Source organism: Onychomys torridus, chromosome 3, assembly GCF_903995425.1.
Source record: "Onychomys torridus chromosome 3, mOncTor1.1, whole genome shotgun sequence".
Lineage (NCBI taxonomy): Eukaryota > Metazoa > Chordata > Mammalia > Rodentia > Cricetidae > Onychomys > Onychomys torridus.
The window spans coordinates 101,007,315-101,029,516 of NC_050445.1; the positions used below are offsets into that span (position 1 = coordinate 101,007,315).

Consider the following 22,202-nt stretch of genomic DNA (forward strand, 5'->3'; position numbering starts at 1 on the left):
GTAGACACAAGAGCACACCAGGAATGCATGTATGGGAAGGATAATGAGTTCAGGCTTGGAGGTCTGTGTACTCCTGTCTGTCATGTTCCTGTTGTCCCTTCCAGAGCAAACAACCTTTAAAGATTTTAATATAAACTCCTCACCTCCCGCCAGACTAAGATAGAAGATGTGAAGCCTTTGGTATAGTGGGAACACACTATTCCAGGTTTCATGTTGGCTCATGACAAAAGCCATCACAGTGTTCTTTTGAAAGGCTTGCTTCTGAGGTGTATCCGATGAATCAAAACAGTCAATGTGATGGTCTCTGAAGAAAAATTCCACAAATTAGAAAAAAATAGGACATGATGACCACAGGTGGCTATGTGGCTTGCACTGTTAGACTTTTCAAAGACTTATTATCTTCATGCATGATCAAAAGCAGATAGAAATGTGAGCTCCCATTCAACACCAATCTGTCTGTGTTTCTTGTTTTAATGTGCAGGACAGGAGCGAATTGGAAAAGACTCCAATTATGAGCAGGAGGGTAAAGTTCAGTTTGTGATTGATGCTGTCTATGCCATGGCACATGCCCTTCATCACATGAATAAGGATCTGTGTGCTGATTACCGGGGAGTATGCCCAGAGATGGAGCAAGCAGGGGGAAAGAAGTTGTTGAAGTATATCCGCAATGTTAACTTCAATGGTGAGTCTCCAAATGTCTGTACTATTGGGAATGCTAAGCAAATACCATCTCTTATTTCATAAGCTACAGAAATTGCATGATGGCATTGTTATTGACTCAAGAAAGATCAAAACCTTGCTGATTATATATTTTCAAGTGATCGAACCAGTGTGGGAATGGGTGAGGAAATGAAACTTAGAAAAGAGAATGAATGACTACATACTAGAGGGCTATGTTATGTTTTTTTCTTTGAATCCAGATCTTTCACATGAATCCTTTTTTTTTTTTTTTTTTTTTAGTGAATGTAGGTGAGTGGGTGTGGGGGAAGAAAGGAAGGTCCCAAGATCATAAGGGATGGTTGAAAGTTGGTATACAAACTACATCTCAGGCCATGAGCATACCCCTCAAACTACAAAACCTTCATGTGATAAGCTACCTGAAACAGACTAGTAAATGTAAATGGGCAAAATGAGTAAATAATGAAGAAGACATGACAGACAATAATACTTTTCCTATAGTCTGAGTCTTACATGTCTTGATGCTTCTCATAATAAAACTTGAGTCAATTAAAACGCAATGTATGAGTAATGTAACATGCAATAGATCTTGTAACAAATAATTCTACCTATATCACAAATTACCACCATAGTAACAATAAACACACTAAGAAGGAAAACATGTGTACAATTAACTCAGGGAAACAATACCTGACTATAAAAGGCTAGAGACAAACATTGCCATATTCAGGCATTTTACACATCTAGTGTCTTAATTAGGGTTTCTGTTGCTATGATAAAGCACCATGAACAAAATAAACTTGGAGTGGAGAGGGTTTATTTAGACTATATTTCACAAGACAATCCATTATAGAAGGAAGTCAAGGCAGGAACTCAAAGCAGGAATCTCGAAGCAAGAACCGAAGCAGAGACTATGTAGGAACCTGCTTACTGGCCAATTCCCCATAGCTTGCTCAGTTTGCTTTCTTATAAAACTCAGAACACTTGCCCCTAGGTGGCACCACCCCCAGTGTGCAGGGTCCTTTCTATCACTTATCACTAATCAAGAAAATGCTCTATGGGATTGCCTACAGGCAATGCAATAGAGGAACTTTCTCAATAGAATTTCCTTTTTCCCAGATAACTCTACCTTGGGTCAGTTGATAAAAACAAACAAACAATAAAATAAATCATAACAGCTAGTAAATATGCATTTGGGGTGTTGATAATTCTGATACTAGCTTTTGCATGAAATAGGACTGAGATATTATTAAATGTATTATATATAATAAGAAATATATTCAGTTATGGCAGTAAATTAATAGAAATTGTGTATGATTAAAATTTCAGATATCATATCAACATGAATTTGAACATATATATGTGCAAATAGGTATAAAAATTATACATGAATATATGCATATATGGTTCATGCTGTTTACATCTGTCTATCTAGAGGTCCAAGATGGCATTTCAGAATAAACAAGAATACCCAGAACTAGATCTTATTAGGAATATCATTTTCAGCCCAAAGAATCAGAACTCCTTGTAGAAATATATTCTTTTTCTGATTTACTTTCCTCATTTTAGGTAAATAAATAAATGCGCAAAGAAGAGAAACTATCTGGATTCCACTTAACAACTACCAAATGGCAGGGAGCAGTCTATAATTCACATATTTTTCCAGTCTTCTTAAAAGAGTTCAGGCTTCCTTGTGCATAGTTAGGATTTTGACTTATATTTCTTATTAAGTGTGATTGCACTTCTCTAGAGACTTTGGTAAGAAAGTCTATTTACCCCTAGGAAATTTTTTTTAGACTGATTGGGTACAACTCAATAATTCTGACCTTCACATTCAAGAAAATACTGTTTTACTTACTGATAATAGTGTCTGGAGTATGACCACAGCTTCTCCAAGTGGGTATCCTCTTGCTGCAAATGGGGATGGGTTGGGAGCTAATTCAAAGATTTTCCTTCCTGGTCACCTATTCCTACATCACAAATACATGCAGAGACCTGAGTAAAATGCATTCTAGTTATCTCTTTGCTGACTAATAGATCTAAATGGAAATATGTCCTAATATAACTTTAAACAATTTGTGATAGAAAATTCTAAAATGATAACTATGTAATTACCAAATTTAATCAGTAATATGCCTATAGTTATACTTACTGATTCCTAGGAAAGAAATGGAGGGTCCAGTGGATATTGTAAAATCACAACATCTAAAATATTTTTACTTTCCTCTCTAGAGAGGTGAGATCCATATTCACTTTATCTGAATCTGTTTGTAACTAGTTTGAAAGGATATTATGGAATATCTAAAGTATAAATTGAAGTTGAATGCTGAGTGGGCTTCTTGACATATTTGCACTGTAAACAAAAAACCTTAAACTACCAAGCTGGAAGAAAAGCGAGATACCACCCTCACAAGTAAAGGTAATTAAGTGGTCTGGCCACATTTAAAGCCGAGGTTTCCATGACAGCCAGTATATGTTTTTATACATATAATTCCAATTGGCTTTGCTGATGCAATGAATCAAAAAACCAGTATCTCCACTGGCCTGGCCAAAATGTAGAATCCATGTTCTTCTTGGCTCCAGCAGTATGGTTTAGGATGGCCTGTTGAGCAGAAAGATTAACAGAACATGAATTAGTTTAGAAATCCTGGTTCTGCATGACAAACAGAAATGAGAAGAGAAAACCTTTTGGGTAAATGCTTTGATGCAGAAAATAGTTTTGTCATTTGGGCATCAGGATCCTTAAAGCTTCTCTGTTCTGGAAGAAAAACAGTTTCTGTCACACACTGAAATCACTACACATTTTAGACTTGGCTACATTCTCTAATTCATCATCTGTTCTCTGTTACCTGCTACCTGTTAGATCACAGATCCTCTAGTGTTTATTATTTCTCTGTCTTTCTCTGTCTCTCTCTCTGTCTGTCTCTCTCTGTCTCTCTCTCTGTCTCTCTCTGTCTCTCTCTCTCTCTCTCTCTCTCTCTCTCTCTCTCTCTCCCTCCCTCCCTCCTTCTCTCTTTCTTCCTCTCTGATACTCCACTACAGTTCAAGCTCTAGATGAAGTTGATAAGAAATGATGGTGTGCTGTGGCCTTGAAGCACCGCACATATGCACCAATACTTGTAGTTGTGGACAAGCTTAAGATAATTTCATATTTTTGCCTTTTTGATTTGTAACTCCTGGCAAAAGTGAAACTCCTTTTCTCCCATTGGAACAGAATTTCCTTCAAGCCCTTCGTTATGTTCCCTATGTTATGATGCTCATTCTCCTTACCCTCCTAATATCCTACTATAAGATCTACTCATGGTTGCCTATGGCTATGAACCTATAACCAATAGAGTTCTTGTGGGGACCAGAGGCATGCCTCAGCAGGTAAGAGTCCACACTGCTCTTTCGGAGGACCTCAGTCTGGTTCCCAACACAAGGGTTGGATGGCTCACAATTACCTATAACTCCAGGTCCAAGGCTTCTATGAGGACCTCCACTCATATATGTAAATATTCTCTCTCTCTCTCTTCTCTCTCTCTCTCTCTCTCTCTCTCTCTCTCTCTCTCTCTCTCTCTCTCTCTCTCTCATTCTCTCTTGGTCTGCCTGTATGGCCAACACACAATTTAAAAATAAAATATATAACTCCAGGGTCTTGAGAATGTTCTGAAGGGTAATTCGGGATCAGTCCTCCTTTCTGTGACCATGGTTTCATAAGTTATAATGCTGTCCATCTTGACTGGTAGCCCCTTTTCTTTTACTTGGTGATTCTGCATTCTGGTCCTCACACCTTACAGGATCTCTGTGAACAAGCACCTTCTCTTTGATAGCTTCTTTCCTCTTCTCTGGACTTTTGTTTGTTTGTTTGTTTGTTTGTTTGTTTGTTTTTCTGTTCACAAAGTCCATTGAACACACTGCCTGTTTTTCCTTTTAGTAAGTCCAGGGGTAGGTACTGCTAAAGGGGACTGTCAGGGGGAAAAACACCTTAGGAATAATAAGCCCATTTCATTAAAGAATGCATTCAGAAGGTCAAAGCTACACAATACACTATTAGAAATCATCATTTAGATAAAGTATTCATCTCCTCTGCTATAATTTTTAACATGAACTTTAATAGGAATGGAAAAGGCATGACAAGAATCATTTTCCTTCACAAAGATTTTGAAAAATAAGAGAAAGATAAGGCCATGTGTCCTGTCCTGAGGAAGAATGAGTGGTTGAACATGAGATTGTTTGGGGCTCTGGGCCTCAGACATACTTTCTTTCTCCTCTCAAAAAGTATGAAAGGCTCTAGCCATGTAATTTAATGAATAGAAAATGGAGTATTTAGAGCAGAGCACAATATGAGTCTGAGCACCCCAAGTGAGAGAAAAGACTGGACATCTGAATAACATGCCTTGTAGCACAGTAATAGGATTCTCATTTCTCCCTAATGACATGCAACATCACATTTCATCTCTTGTCCTTACATACCTGGAATATTTGCTAAGAGCAGGACACAGTTGTTAAAACGTCTCTATCACATCAGTAGTCATGTCTTACTGCTGCTTGTTTCCCTCTCATTGTGGGAAGCTTTGTGTGACATGGAAGACTATTTGTAACAATGAAGTGCAATAAAGCATGGGGGGAGTCTATGAATTAGACAGCAAGTTGGGGTGCATGAGAGGAGCTAAGGGAAGAAAGAGAAGGGGAAATGACATGATTGTATTACAATTTCAAAGAATATTTTAAAAAAGAATCGTGGTGATGAAGTGTTTTTTACAGTCTCTGGTGATTATGTCTTGGCAACATATAGAAGAAGCAAATTGAAATGGTTCCTTTGGCCACAAACAATCCAACCATTGACTCAAATTAGTGGAAACAAAGCAGTGTTCACAGACTTCTAGTGTCCATTCCCACTGTGGGCTCTACACTCCTCTTTGGTAAATAGAAAATGTTTCTACAAATGGGAAAATTCTAATTGGATCTCTGAAGAGCAACACAAGTGCATTAAAAAAGCTTCAGCTTGGCTAACTGGAGCCATGTGTTGTTTCTGGTCTCCATTTAGTAGGTAAATAAACTGACAAAATAAAAACTATTCAAAGTTATTAAAGGACTGGAGATATGGCTCAGCAGTTACAAGTGCTGATTGCTCTTGCAGGGGAGCTGAGGTCAGTTTCTAGAACCCATATTGGGTGGCTCACAACTGCCTGAAACTCCAGCTCCAACGGACCCAACCCCCTCATCTAGTTTCCACATACACCTGTACACATGTGGCATGTTGTCACACAAGCACACACATGCACAAATCTAATTTTAGAAGCATTTCTATGGAGTGACTGTTAAGTGGTGGCACAGGCAGGAGTCATCCAGTTAGGTTATTGCACTCAGCACTCACTGTAACTCTATGGAAAGGCGTCCCTACTGACAGATGGTTGGCTAAAAGAAAATAACTTGCTAAATTCATAAAGAGACTGATAGATCAACCTGTAATATGAATCTATCCTAAAGATTCAAAAAGATTCAAAAGCCAGTTACTAAGTATTATTGTGGTTTAATGATCTAAGTTTTCTGGTTGAATTATCTGAATCACTGAGAAGAAACCTTTCCTACCTGAACTTAAGCAGCTTCTTACCTGTAAGATGAGGAAATTTGGTGTTCTGTGTCCTCCAGCTGTGTTTTGAATTCCTACATGATCACCCCCCACCTTCTCTAAATATAACCACAGGATAATGTCTTAAACAATATACACACATGTGCCTTACTATGGCTTTCTGTTGCTGTGATAACCACCATGCGGGAAAACAAAGAAAGAAAAGAAAAACAGCTTAGAGGAAGAAAAGGTTTGTTTCAGCCTATAGGTCACAGAACATCACAGAAGGACTCCAGAGCAAGGGATCAAGGCATAAGTCTAGAGGCAGGAAGTAAAGCAGAGGCTACCACTTAGGAATACTGTTTAATGGCTTGCTTTCTGGCTCACATTCAACTATCCTTCTTATACAGGGTAGACATACCTGTCTAGTGATGGTACCTCGTATATTAATTAACCATCAAGAAAATGACTGAGGACATGCTCACAGGCCAGTCTGATGAAATACATTCTCAGTTGAGCTTCCCTCTTCCCAGGTTGTCAAGGTTATCAACAAGTTAGCCATTACAGCATGCATTACCTTATAGGTGTGCAACATGGAAGACCACTATAGGTTTCCCAGGACCCCTATAATGGTGATGACAAGTCGGGGGTCCTTCTGCAGACTGAAGGAAAATTCATTTCCTTCCATTTCATAGATTCCGAAATCTATTCCAGTGGTAATGCGTGTCTCTAATCACTCCTGTGTTTTTTTTAATAAGGTGCGTGCGCGACACACAAACACACACACACACACACACACACACACACACACTGCCCTTGGCTCTACTTGTCTTTCTTTTATGTAGACTGATGTGAGAACATTGAGTCAACTCATGTTATAGAGGAGATTCTCTCCATGTTATGGTCCTGAACTCTGTTACATCATAAAGAACATTACAGAATAGACATATTAGGACCATTACTTATCCCATCACAAGCTATGATTTCTTTTTCTGATAGTTTGCCCTATCATAAAATCTGTAATCGGTAACTATAGAAAGTTTATGCACCTTAGATGTCCCTTTGTCCTAGCTGTGATGTTGTATCATTCAGCAATATGACACACTTCATATGGCTCTTATACCTAATGTGCAGTCTCTCTTTCTGGATGTGGGTTTGTTCTTGGTATTGGGTATTCATTTTTCTAATCAGATGCCCTCTATCACTCACAGCCTTATCACTCACAGCCTTGTCACTCACATTCCTTTGAGAAATAGTTTCTTTCTGAAACTGGACCCAGACTGGCAACCAGCAAGCCCTGGTAATCCTTCTGTCTCAGTCTCCAATAGCACAGTAGTTATAGACACCAGAACATGACACACTTTTACAAGCTCACTTGCATATGTGCATAAACATGAAACATGTATATAATAGAACAGCCCTTCCCCTCCATTCCCATGTCCTCCATAATGACTTGAATAAGAAAGTAAAGTCTATGGAATGTCTTCTAGGCATACTGCTGGGCATTTCCTACTTGCTCTCTATGAATTAGAAATAACACAAATTTTCTTTTTTGGTTTTTTGAGATAGGTAGAAATATTTTAAATTCAGTCAGGGCAGAAATACACTTTAAGTGAATTATTTCACTTATTTGTAATGATGTATCAATTTTAAGAATTACTATTTTTGAGCTTATTTTTTATTAACTGCAATTTAGTGTTAAGTGGAAACGAAAATAGCCATTGCCATCATGAGCACTGCAATCACAGTTAGCAACAGTATTGTGTTAAAACATATTTTTTTTGCTGGGTAGTGGTGGGGCATGCCTGTAATTCCAGCACTCACGAGGCAGAGGCAGGTGGATCTCTGTGAGTTCGAGGCCAGCCTGGGCTTCCAAGTGAGTTCCAGGAAAGGCACAAAGCTACACAGTGAAACCCTGTGTCAAAAAACCAAAAAAATTAAAAATTAAAAAAAAAACACATATTTTTGTCCCTGAAAATTAATACATGAATTTATTTGCTTAGAAGGAGAAAGGTTTAGAAGAAAATCTCCAGAAAGATCAAGAATAGGGCCATTCAAAGGAAGAAATGGGTTGTCTTCGAACATCCTGTAATCACAGTGCGCAAGCTGTAGAAATGAACTTCCATGAGGTGAAGGGGACATTAGAGGCCATCTTATTACCAAAAGGGTTAGCTCCTAACTTTATCACCTAGGAAATGGAAGGAATACTGCTTAATTCCGGTCTTTTTATTGTCTCCTTCAGGTAGCGCTGGCACCCCAGTGATGTTTAACAAAAATGGAGATGCTCCTGGGCGTTATGATATCTTCCAGTACCAGACAACAAACACCACCAACCCTGGTTATCGTCTCATTGGTCAGTGGACAGATGAACTTCAGCTCAATGTGAGTTCTGACTGTTCCTTTCTTTCCCTGGTATAATAATAATTGGGGTATTAATTTGGTCAAATAGATGTTTGTTTCCTGTTTATGTGTTTATGCACATAGAAAAGGAACTTGCAACTTGTTCCAGGCTTCATGGGGGGGGGGGGGGGCTGGTATCCATTTTCATGCACTAAATACTTTGATGAGAGAACTATGTGCGTTGGGTTTGGCTGAGGGAATGCATGCATGTGGAGGTCAGATGACAACTTGTAAGTGTCAACTCTCTCTTTCTACCATGAGTTTCTGAGATCAAATTCAAGTCTGTAAGAGTGGTAGCAAATGCCTTTACCTGCTGAGCCATGTTGAGGACCTGGCATTGAGTTTGTATACTAGTCTTTACTTCTATGAAACCCTTCATTGACTCTTACTCATATTTATAATGAGTTATCTGGTAACAACTTTAAAGCTTCTTTGTGAAAGTTATTGTTACCTCTCTCTTTCTCACTTGATAGTAATAAAATTTTTGAATGGTTTTGCTGCCATTCTGTTTTAAATTTCTGCTTCCTAAACTATTGCCCTATGGTAACACCTTTGTGTAGCCTTTCTATCTTTCAATAGACTGTGACCTTAATTGAGTAGCTATGTACTTTGCAATGTCCCACTTAAAGACAGATCATATTCTCTCTTACACCATCTTTATATCCTCTTTGGTCCTTGACTGGGTTGGCTGAGACACATGAAAGTTTGGGGATGGGGTGGGCAGTGAACATTTGCTTTACTCAGTTTCTGACTCAGATCAGATATTGAATTAATCTAGAAACATCTTTGAATGTATCCACAGAATTATATTTGGCTGAATATGTGAGTATCTTGTAGTCCAGTCATGTTGATACCTAAAGTTGATCACATAGTCATCATCCCAGATAATCCATTCTCTATCTCATTAAAAGGGGGAAATTATGTCTGAATCCTTCCCTAGTCTGTACCTCAGGGGGTACTGTAGTAATTAATGAAATAGAGGCTGACACACCCAAGGTGTGCCTCTTTATGTGTCATGAGTAGCACAAATGTGATCATCCAGGAAGAGAGGTCAAAAGTGTGTAGGAAACTCACAGTCAGAAATAAAAATACTAGACAACTTGAAGTGAAAATGTGGAGTGTGTTTGATTGTTTCAAGAAGAAGGAGGAGGAGGAAAAGGAGGAGGAAGAGGAGGAGGAGGAGGAGGAGGAAGAGGAGGAAGAGGAGGAGGAGGAGGAAAGGCTGCTGGATTTAGGAATTGGTAAAAGCACTGCTGGCCAGTTATTTCACTCATACCTTGCTCTGTGATGACTTGACTTACCCTTGGCTGCTCTCCATCCCTTGAGGACTACCATCCAAATAGCAGGGATCTAGTGTCTAATAATGATGGAGCCAGTTAGCATGTGCCAAGCATGACTAAGGACCAAAACCAGGGAAGCAGTTGAAATTATGCCAAATCCAAGATACACTAAATGTGTATTCAAAAACAGAAAAATAAAAGCAAAAGGGAAAAAGTATCTTGGAAGGTAAATCCAGGATTTAGTGATAAAAGGCTAGAATCAAGTTTGTGATTCCAGAATTTGGGAAATTGAGACCAGAGGCCAGACAGTCTGAGGCCAGCCCAGGCTATGATAGTGAGATTCTTGTCTCAGTAACCTAAACAATAATCAGAATCAGAATCAATATCAGAATCAGAAATAAAACAGTGTGGCCTGCTTAACTGTCCTTTTTTGGTATCCCTGTGGTACAAATGCAGCCATCCAAGATTAAAGGCAAATAGTTAAGACTTATAGCATTATGGCTTATGCAGAAATTATGATTGTGCCTAGGAGAGGAAATTAAATTGGTTTATTAATGTTTATCAGTATACACTTCAGCACAATGTTAAGTTTCTAGCAGGTGTGACTTTTCTATGTACATAAGAATTCTCACCTGGCTCTTACCGACTACAGTATAATCTTGGCGTCCTTAAACAAGCTCATTTTGTTTTATTTGAATTCATCCCTCATAAGAATTGTCTGCAAATGGCCATTCAGCAAGTTGTTATTGTTTTGTTTCTTAGATATCCTTCCTATGATAGGTACCATGAGAGGCAGTAGGTAGGTACACAGTGGAAATAAACAAATGAAAACTCATATCTCACACAACTGACCACCTAGCATACAGATATAGGCACACTATTGAACAAACATGCATGCAGGAATTACAATGTGTAGTTGAAAGATGACAGGAAACGGGATAGGGGAAATGGAAAGAGAGGGGTCCAAGGAATGGATATCCACTAATGTGGAAAATATGGGTGGTGGCAGACCCAAAGGCTTAGTCAGAGATAGTGAGCCACTAGAAAATAAGGGAGAAGTCCTAAGAGGTACGGGACTAACATGCAGTCATATTAATGCAGTTCCTTGCACACCATGGGAAAACTGCTTACTTTTTTTCTCAGATAATTTAAAATCTACTTAAAATTAAGCAAAGATGTGAATACATAGAAACAAAATAAAAAAGTATATTTTTAGTTTATTTTAAAATATTAAAAATAAACATCACTTTGAGATTCACAGAAGATAGCTGAGGGGACATAGCTAAGCCATCCTCAAACTTCACTGTTCACCAGAGCCCTCTGGAGGCTCATTAAATCTAGAAAGTGTGGCCCATCCCCTGAGTTTGATGCATTATATCTGAAGTTTATGCAGAACCAAATGTTTGCCTTTCTAAAAATGTCCACAGGGAGTGTGGATGATCCTTTGAGAATCCTTGCCTGAAGCCTTCCCTGAAAGCTCTATTTGACCACAGAAATGAAGCTGAGTGTGTGGTAGATGTGTATTACTTGAAGGGCTTTGTGGCTTCTGACAGTACTTTAGAAGAGACCAGATGCTAAGAGTGAGGGGAATGAAATCAAGAATTACAATTATTTGGAATTTTTAAATATATGGGACGTCCTAGAGCTGTAAGAGTGAGATGGGCATCGAGAAGGGTATGGAGGTACAGCCAAACAAAAAATGTGCCCATTACTAATCTGTAAATGGCCTGAAAATTCACTAGGAAAGAAATAGAGAACAAGAAGGACTCCCCCAAGCCTTGAATATCTCCTTGAAAATGATACCATTCTTTTCTAGTACTCCATACAGAACCAAGTCTAAAATTGTATATCCAATATGCCTGGAGAATTGAGTGGACTACATGCTTGGGATATTTGTTTGACTCTGGGAGGAAAATCAGCAATCTCTGACCTGGCATTAAATGAGCATTTTTATTACATTTTATGACACTAATGGTAGTGTGCTAGGGTGCGAGTTGGTAAACCAAATCTCATATGGATGTCTTAGTTAACTCTTGGGTTGCATAGGAAGTATAAGAATGGATGACTGAGGCATGAAGGCCAATTTGACAGGAATGACTTTTTGACAGATGGTAGATTCAAATGACATGGCCACTGAGTTAAGTGGTCTGGATAGCAGGTCACTGTGTGCAAACCTTTTATTGTTAAAGTGAATTTAATCATTTCAGGCAAGTGATAATAATAAAAAGTAATTCCAGTCCCCACACTGAACCTCATCTTGCACACCTGGAGATTCAGAGCTATGGTCCACATGTCCCATCTGGTGGCTAGTCTCCTGAGTAACATCAATTAGTCTGTGTTGTCCCTTTTGTGATGCCTCCTGTGATTCTATTTTTTTTAACTGCTAGAGTGGAATTTGAGCAAGCATTTCTGTTAGTTCACTTTCTTCTTTTCAGTGGAACAAAACAAAGCATTTGAAGTAATGGTTCTACTTCTCATTTACAAAGACTCAAGGGTGCTTTTTCAATCCCTAGCTGCATCTTTTCTAACAAATGAAATTTTTAGGAGTACTTCCTCTGAGGTCAGTAATTGCAAATTAGTTTCTGAGCCAATGCAGTTTTCAGTTTTCAGCATCCCAGTGCTGCAGACCAGGCTGCCTAGCTTTCAGGATGTGATCTTCATGAATGTGGAAGCCTAGCAGTGTGCCATCTATTACAGAACATCTCGTGTGCCCTTCCTACCAGCATTGTAGCTCCAAGACTTTATTTTCCTATATCTTAATAGGAGATGACTATGTGGAATGATGCTAGAGCATTTCTACATGAACAACAACAAAATTCTGTGAAAAGGAATTAGGAACAAATAAATTGTTCACTTGGCCATTTGAAAATTACTACAGAAATGAACTTGACTCAATTACTCGTGTTTCTATTGTACTGTCAAGAGATTACATGAAGTAACTGTGGAAGAAAGAAGGGACAAATTCTGGGCCAGGCAATGACAACCCATGAGGACACTAAGATGAGCTGGTGTGGGTTTCTGTGTTCTGAGAGCACAGAATGTAATGAGGAGATTATAATATGCATCACACATTTTAGGACATATAGCTATTGGCTTAAGGAAACCTATCAAATGTTTTATTTGATCAGTATCTTGAAGGGTCAGTAGTATTATCCTTGAAAGAGATGAGAAAAAAAATGCTTGGGAATGAGTAATGTAGTTTGATTTCAAAATTGAAGTAGATGTCAGAAAAAAGAAAGAAATGGAATGTGTGTGCTTAAATCTTTTCTATGCCTATATTTGAAGCACTGTGTGGGCTATTTGTTATAGAAACAATAGTGATTGTTTTTGGCTTGAATATATTCACTTTAATAGGCATATGCATTCTGTAATGTTAGCAGTGGGGAGGAGATAACCAAGGGACAGCTGCCAACTCCACCCTGGAATCATGTTCTTCTGGTTCTTAAAAGTGATTTTCTTTTAAAATGTCATCTTTACTTTATCTGGAATTAGTAGAAAATTCAGGTATGCCCAAACTGTTAATCATGCAAATAGCTGAAATTCAGGACATTAAATTTTGTTGTTGTTTTCTTTTTAAGATTTACTATTTTTTATTTGGTATATGCATGAGTGTGAATACATGTACCAGAGAAGAAAAAAAAAAGGAGGATTAGATCTCCTGGAACTGGAGGCATAGACCATACTGTAACTAGGCCAGAGTGCTTTAGAAGCACTATTCCCCCTCCTAACCACTAAGCCATCTCTCCAGACACCTTTAATACTAGTCTTAATGGGCAAATTGCCAGAGATTTGCTTCTCTTAGAGATGAGGCCAGGGGAATCTTGCTAAGCCTTGTGTAAATGATTCAAGTTATCATAAGGTTACCTGTTCTTTGCTACAGCAGAATAACTTGAGGACACCCTAAGGATAATAGGGGTTTTAGCTCTTTCTATAATTTCCATTGTATTGAATTTATAATTAATATTTGGATATTCAAAACTCCAAGAATTGAATCCAGGTTGAGGTCATATTTTATGTGTGTTAATATGCTAAGTATTGTGATTTTTGTCAGTTAATATATAAATCCATGAAGAGTGAAGATAGAATGTTTTTCAGCACCGTTAGCCTCCATTTCTTTATGAATGGTTTCCAGTTACCATGACAGGAACAGACGCAATGTAAGTTAGATAGTGTGTCCATGGTGATGCTGAGGGACTTTTAGCCAAGGCTGTCCTTAGAAAAACTGCTGCATGGATACTGCCCTGCTTGGGTAATCAACTTGCTATTTCTACATATAGTAAGGAAACATACTCTCAGGAGCTCAGGGACCTTGTGTTTGAGGTTACAATGTATAATTTCCAGGGAAGAGGAGCCAACACTCTGAGAAACCAGATCTGTGTCACACTGTTTGAGTATCAGGAAGCCCTTCCCTTGAAGCTGTTTGAATGCTTTCTGGGGTCTTCTGTTATCATCACGTTGGAAGAAGAATTTAAGTAAGATAGGATTCACCTACAATCTTACCCACCATTGTAATGAACAAAGAAACAATAATCAGAGTGTAGCAAGAAACACCAGTAGCCCCAATACTTGAGGATAAAAGGCAGGATATTCGAGAATTCTAGGCCAGACTAATCTACACTGTCAGATCGTGTTTTAAAATATGAAGGGTCTGGGTCAGTGATATGGTACCGCTAGTAGAGGTACCTGCTTTTACACTGGGGAGGTAATGAGGGGAACAGCTGATATCATGAGTTCAATGTACTAGACCCTGCAAAGAGATAGACGAGAACCAACCTGAGAGCAGTCCTCTGTCCTCCACAAGCACTTTCATTGGCACAGGTCACATGCATTAATTAATTGATTGATTAATTTTAAATTAATGGGATAGATGTACCTTAATGGTAGAATTCTTCAGTAGTATGCTCAAGGACATGGGGTCCATCATTAGAACTAAAGAAAAAGAAAAAAGAAAAATAAGTCTAGACATAGTTAGGGTGAGAATGCAAAAGAAAAATAAAAGTCAAACTCACTTTGTTGGGCAGAAGTTTTCATGGCATTAATTAAAAATTAATATCTAAAATTTTAATTGTGTTAAATACTAATCTTTCACATTCATTAAAATTTTAACTGTTGCAGACATTTAAAGACATGTGAATAGTTGATTTCCCAAACTATTTATTAAAATTAGGCATCTCAAATCAATACTTACTTCTACCTACCTATAATCACCCTATTTTTTGATAATTACAACAGTATAATAGTTATTAAAAATATAATCACCCTCAATTTACAATGTAATTGATTGACATAGGGCAATAGCCATACTTATTCCAATATTGGCAGAAAGAAAAATATGTATATTATCCAAATATAGTACTTCAGGGGTGAAGCATTTGTTGCTTGCAGAGGACCTAAGTTCAGCTCTGAGCACTAAGGTCACATGGCTCACAACTGACTGTAACTCCAGCTGCAGAGGATCCATCATCTTCTTCTGGTCTTCATAGTCACTGTACTCAGGTGTACATAGACATGAAAATTTTTTAAAAAATCAAGAAAAAATCTAGCACTTCTTCAGCCTCGGTTTGAAAACTAATTTAATGAACTCAGCTTTTTGCTTGTCATTATTAATAGTTATTTCATTTAACTTACAGTGTTATTTGTCAGTAATTAGGTCTGCAATCTTTGGAGGTATTGTATAACAGACTCTTCCTGGGTAGACACAACATACAGGTTTACTCAGCCCACAAAGGGAGTCTAGGACAGACCAAAGTAAGGGCTGCGCCAATGTCCAATTTGTCAAAACTCTTCCACATTTTTGTCCTACTGTACATGTGACATTTTGGTCACTTTCTGCTTATCACCTGAGGTTCATGAGCCTCCTCTTGCATGTTGAAGGTAATAGTTCAAGTTGGACGGGTGCTGCATTTCAGAGGAGCATGCCAGACAACAGACAGTAAACTGCTAGATGGATATGAATCTCAGTTCTATTGTTAGTAGCTTTAAATCAGAATTACAGTCACTGAATTAAATACATGTAACATACTTGAAACATAGTAAATATTCAGCACTTCTTAGCCACTGTAGCAACAATAACAATAATAATGGAGCAGTGATAGTTCCTCACATGATCTATAATTCTTCAAAAGGTTAATTTCTAGTGCTAAACTAATAAATTTTCCTTATAATTTAGTATTTGCCTGAGAACTTAGCACATAGATATAGCTAAGTAAATATGATTTGAATGGGGAGATGAAAACTATTGTTTTATATAAATTATGGAGCATATTAATTTTAATTTAGCATCCCAGTGACAAGACTAACCCAAACTTCAACTCTAGTCAGGAATTCTGCGTAATTCAGTTAAATTATTTAAAAACTTGATTTACAGCTGAGGAGGTTGTGCACACCTTTAATCACAGCACTTGGGAGGCAGAATCAGATGGATCTGTGTTCAATTTGAGGCCAGTCTAGTCTACATAGTGAATTACAGGCCAGCCATGGCTACATAGCTAGCCATGTCTCAAAAGAAAAGGAAGTTGGTTTACCATATAGGTTTCCTAGTCTCTTCTAGTTCTGTAAACTACTTTGGGTCACAAAGATATACTGGTTTGGTCTTTAAATGATAAGTCAGAAAGAAAAGAAGCAAGTGGAGAAAATAATTGGATGGGGTTTTGCTTCCATTGACTTGTACTTCTGGAAACTTGCTGGTGGCTGTTTGAGAACATGAGATGGGATTACTGCTCTTGAGACATCAGTTCAAGTGCAGAAGACATCGGGTACTTCTGCTATCCCTAATAAGGGAAAGATGGTACACCATTGTATCTCCTGTTTTCCCATCTTCCCTCTCATGCTGTTTAGAGGACAAATGAAGCGAGAAAGAATTGAGGGCTACAGAGATCTGGTCCATAATTAGGCCCCTATCCAGTTGTGAGCTCTCTGAACCTCAACAAAGAGGCACGCTCTGAAAGGATGCCATTTAACTTGCCACCTGAGTGGTAGGAGATGCTTCCATTTGTCAGCGTGTCTGATCTGAAATAATGTAAAAGACGTTAAAACACCCCAGTGTTAACGTTCTGCACTTGTCAGCTAACCAAATATGAGAACCCAAACTGAACATAGCAGGCATGTCTGGACATCAATGACTTAGCCTTCTATTGAAAATCAGATGTATATATTCTTGGCTTCTCTGAAAAATTACCTGTGGCAATAATATGCCTTATTCCTTCACAGCCAAAGGTGGTTAGGTCAAAATCACAGCTTTTTGCTTTAGACAGGTTTGGGTTCTCTTATTACCATGGACCCTATCACTCTCTTCCACCTGTTACCCAGCTGACTATACTTACCTCCACAGAATCCCCATGATTCACACAAGCATACGGTTTCATTCACACAAAGTAGATTGTAAGTATAAAGTGCCTTATTTCTACTAGCTTGGCTTGAGCATATGCTTGACTTTTTATTTATAGCCTCAGGAAATTGGCTTCTAGAAAATCAACAATAATTTATCAATAGAGTTAATGGCCCAAAACACCCATAAGTGGGCAATAATACTTTTTATAGAGGGTCAATAACTGCAGTACTTAAGAGAAAGATACCTTCACAGAAGATAGTAGCTTTGTTTGCAAACATCTTTGTGCCCATTACAAAACATGTTGGAAATGAAAGAGACAGTTTTTTCCTTGATTTGTCAGCATCTCTTCTTGTAATCAATGGTGTACGGCTGGGCTCTTTCTTATGTGTGTCTAGAAGATTAATAGTATTGGCAATTATGAATATGACTCCACAAACATGTGCATTACAGAACCCCGAACCCCCATAAATTCTTGTTTGCATGGTAGGCATTCAAGCAAATCACTTCATATTTATTAATACACTCTGGGCTCAGCAGGGAAATTGTTGCATTTCATTCTATTTGCACTTTAGACTCTGGCAAAGTATGTGTGGAAAAAGAAAATAAACGATGGGTTTAGAGAGCTCAGCTATTCTATCAGCAACTTATCCTAGTTATTACCAATCTAAAACTGTAAAATGAATTAATACAAATTTATGTGCCCTCTCTCTGACTCTTTTGCCCCCAGAAAGCTCAAACTTGCAGAACAATCTTACTATTTTTTATGTTAATGTATAGGAGTTATGTAGGTATAGGGATACCTACAGAAAGCCCTATCTGAGTCAGCCTTTATCCCAATCTTTACCACTAGATGCTTAAGGAAACTAATGAATAGCATCCTTTCCCTGTAGCCAAACACCTGAGCTAACCATTCTATGAAATAAGAGGTTTACTTGGCACGTATTTTGGGGTTTTGAACCCATAGTCCATAGGGCTTTTTCTTTGCAGTCATGGGGCTAGAATCCCAGTATCTTTTTTCCTCTCTTGATACAATGACCCAGAACCTCCTATCAGGACACACATCTTAATTCAGTTCAGCACAACTTAGTTATCTGGTGCTGGTTCAAACTTCTAGAGTCTGACACTGGGCAATTTATTTTAGACATATTTAAGTACAGTATAAATTTTGGAAAAAATTTTCCTGGTAGCAATTATCTCAATTCCATGTGCACAATAAAGCTTAAGGCATGATTATATCAAACTCTTTGCAAAATACTTATGACATCTACCATGAAGATGAGTTCTTAAGGACCTAGGATCTGAAGTAGTCTCAGAGATATAGATAGCATATAGGTCACCAAGCTATAAAGTACATGTGACATCTCCTCTAAGGATGGCATCTTAGTTAGGGTTTCTATTGCTGCAATGAAACACCATGACCAAAAGCAAGTTGGTGAGGAAAGGTTTATTTGGCTTACACTTCCATAACCCTGTAGTCCATCATTGAAGGAAGCAGGTCAAGAACACAAACAGGACAGAAAACTGGAGGGCAGGAGCTGACATGGAAGAGTGATGCTTACTGCCTTGATTCCATGGCTTTGCTCTGCCTGCTTCCTTATAGAACTAGAACCACCAGCCCAGTGTTAACACCAGCCACCATGACCTGGGGTGTCCCCCATCAATCACTAATTAAGAAAATACCTTACAGCTGGCTCTTATGAAACCATTTTCTCAACTTAGTTTCCTTCTTTTCAGAGGACTCTAGCTTGTGTCAAGATGACATAAAACTAGCCAGGACAGATGGTTCTATTGATTGAGAAGCAATGTTCAAGATAAAGGTCTAGGGAGGAAGAATTTGGATAAATATTTTAGCTTGGGTGATTCAGGTGTGATGTGGCCCTACAGATAGCACAAATCACCAGGCTATTTACAACATCCATTCCCAACCATCTGTGTGGAAAACATGTCTACACAAACCCTCTGTAGAAGAAACCAGCATGCATGCTTAACTTTTCTGGATTCTCAGCACTATCTATGAGCAAGAGGACCTTGTGTCCACTGTATGACACCATCCATTTATGTTTTTAAACTAAAGTCATCTAACTACCTAGGATGGCTTCTTTGCAAATGAGTTAAGAATACCTCCCCATGTTAAGAATGCATATGAGATTTTTGTTTATATTTCTTATATTGTTTTTTTTGTATCTACAATTAAAACACAATCCAAGAAAATTAAGCTACACAACCCTGATGTTTTAAAATACCACAGATTCTGGAGCTCAAAAGATGTATCTCTGCTGAAGGTCACTTGCTGCTTTTAGAGAAGACTTAGATTTTGTTCCCAGACTCCACATTGTAGTTCATGCTGTGAATACCTCCATTACCAATGGATTTGCCATCTTCTGACCTTTATGGTACCTGGAAAGTATTTGGTTCATGGACATGCATGCAGGCAAAACATTCCTACACATAAAATAAAAGTAAACCAAGCTTAAAATGCCACAGGTTCATTACCTTGAATTTCTAGAAGTCAATATTCTCACCAACATTGTCACTACACTAAAAGCCTTACATCACCAAGATATCACTCCTTTTCAGAGCTTTTAGGAGACTCTCAATAGATTATTCACTTGGCTGAAATAATTCAGTTCCTTATAGTTCTGTCTCTGATGCCCTTGAGTCTCTGCTGGCTGCTATATCCATATTCTAGAAGCAGCACTGATACCTTGGAGTATGACTCTTTCCTCTATCTCCAAAGCTAGCAAGGACAGGTCAGGTTCTTGAAAGCATCCTGATTCTCTTGCTTTATTGTCTTTCAGCATATTTCATGTGTCAAGTATGTGTATATGCATGCTTGTGTCTGCGGGGCTGTGCATGTACAGACAGAGTTTTGGGAGCCAGAAGAAGGCATTGGAACCCCAGAGGTTGAATTATAGGTGGTTGTAAGCTGTCCGATGTGTGTACTGGGAATGTCACTTGGGTCATTTGTAGTTACAATACATGCCTAACCACTGAGAAATTTTGTCAACCCCTATTGGCACATTTCTTCAACTCATTTTCCATCTCACACTGTGGTGGTATTGTGTTCCCTGAAATATTGTGCACTCTAATAAACTTATCTGGGGTCAGAGACAGAACAGCCATAATATTAAACATAGAGGTTAGGCAGTGGTAGCACACGCCTTTAATTCTAGCATTTCAGAGGCAGAGATCTACCTGGATCTCTGTGCATTCAAGATACAGCCAAGCATGTTGACTCACACCTTTAATGCCAGAAAGTGAGCCTTTAATCTCAGGGAGTGATGGAAGAAAGCAGAAAAGTATATAAGGCATGAAGACCAGAAACTAGAAGCTTTGGGCCTGGGTAAGCTTTTAGGCTTTTGAGCAACAGCTCAGCTGAGATTCATTCTGGATGAGGACACAGAGGCTTCCCGTCTGAGGAAAAAGAATCAGCTGAGAAATTGGCAAGGTGAGGAAGCTGTGGCTTGTTCTGCTTCTCTGATCTTCCAACTTTCACCCTAATACCTGACATCGGGTTTCATTTTATTAATAAGACCATTTAAGTTTCATGCTAAATCACACTTACATTTTGAAAGGTCTATGTGATGGAACTGGGTGACTGAGGTTTGTCTCTTTACTTGTAAGGTCTATACCTTCATTTCATTTACAAAGGCCCTCTTGTTGTGTAATATGATGTTTGAAGGTTTCAGAAACTGGAAAGTGGATGTCTTTATGGAGACATGGGATATTTTCATTCCAGCCATCCCTTACTATATCAAATGACTTTACTTTCCTGGAAGTTTAGCTCATCTATATTTGATTTCCATCATTCTTACTTACAGAGTTGTTTTTGTTGTGGATGCAGATAAAAAATATGAAATTTTGTGAGAAAATGAGGGATGTCAAGTTGAGATATTTTCTTTTCCCATTGGTGGAATGTCTAGAAGAGGAAACACCCAGTGAAATAAAGAAACTTGATCTTCTCGACTTTAGGGCACATGTCTGGGAGTTTAGATTAACATGACCAAAAGTTTATGAGTGAACTCACCACAGGAAACATAGCTGAGCTCCAGGAGATAGTTCTGTTGATCTCCAAATTTTATAGCCTCCCTATGTAGGACATAACCCAGTGTCTCAAATGAATGGAACTCCCAGAGAGGTGAGATGTAAAGCCATAAAATATGATCAAAATAGAGAAGGTACACTAACCTGTGGGTATAAAAATAAGAACTGATGTCACAGTTTATTACTGTGACCATTTAGTAGGATAGCATTAGGTCCTCCATTAGGGCCTATGACCTCAGAGATCCTCTAACAGAGGATCAAACACATGCATTCACTCTAAGTGGACTTGTTTACTTAAAAAAAAAAACTAATAGAGTATGTAAAGTTGGGAAGAAGAGAGTCAGCGTAGAGGAGGGACAGGAATGAAGGGGAAGGGTGCATTTGAACAAAATTCATTGTATGCAACTATGAAATTCTCCAATTATTTAAAAAAAAAATGGAAGCAACTGATGCTCTTCACTCTTCTTTCATGGCACTTTCTCTGATCCTATGGTTTCCTCTTGTGCACAGTGTGATAATCATGTGGCTATACTAAATTGTGTTTCCCAATCCACTTCAACACAGTTAATGTTTCTGATGCCATTTAAGACCCTAGATTCAAGACTCCCCTGGGGATTCATTTAAACCTGGTGGATTCAGTACAGGCAGGTCCAGTCCCCTCCTTCCAGGTTGAGCAAAGTGTCCCTGTGTAAGCCCAAGGTTCCAAACAGCCAGCTCATGCACTAAGGACAGGTCCGGGTCCCACAGCCTGGGTGCCTCCCAAACAGTCCAAGCCACTCAATTGTCTCACTTATCCAGAGGGCCTGATCCAGCTGGGGGCTCCACAGCCATTGAGGAATGGAGGGGAGGGGATGGGGGGAGGGTGGGTTTGGGGCGGGAGGGGGGAGGATGCGGGAACCCATGTCTGATGTGTGGA

At 38.6% G+C, this 22,202-nt stretch overlaps 1 protein-coding gene across 1 annotated transcript in view; it reads left to right on the plus strand.

Moving 5' to 3' along the window:
- Grm7 (glutamate metabotropic receptor 7) overlaps positions 1 to 22,202 on the plus strand; it is a 918,190-nt gene that overhangs the window by 628,839 nt on the left and 267,149 nt on the right. The window contains exons 6-7 of the mRNA XM_036181053.1: positions 482 to 682; positions 8,475 to 8,614. Of these exons, the coding sequence (XP_036036946.1) occupies positions 482 to 682; positions 8,475 to 8,614 (341 nt within the window). The remainder of the gene's footprint in view (positions 1 to 481; positions 683 to 8,474; positions 8,615 to 22,202) is intronic.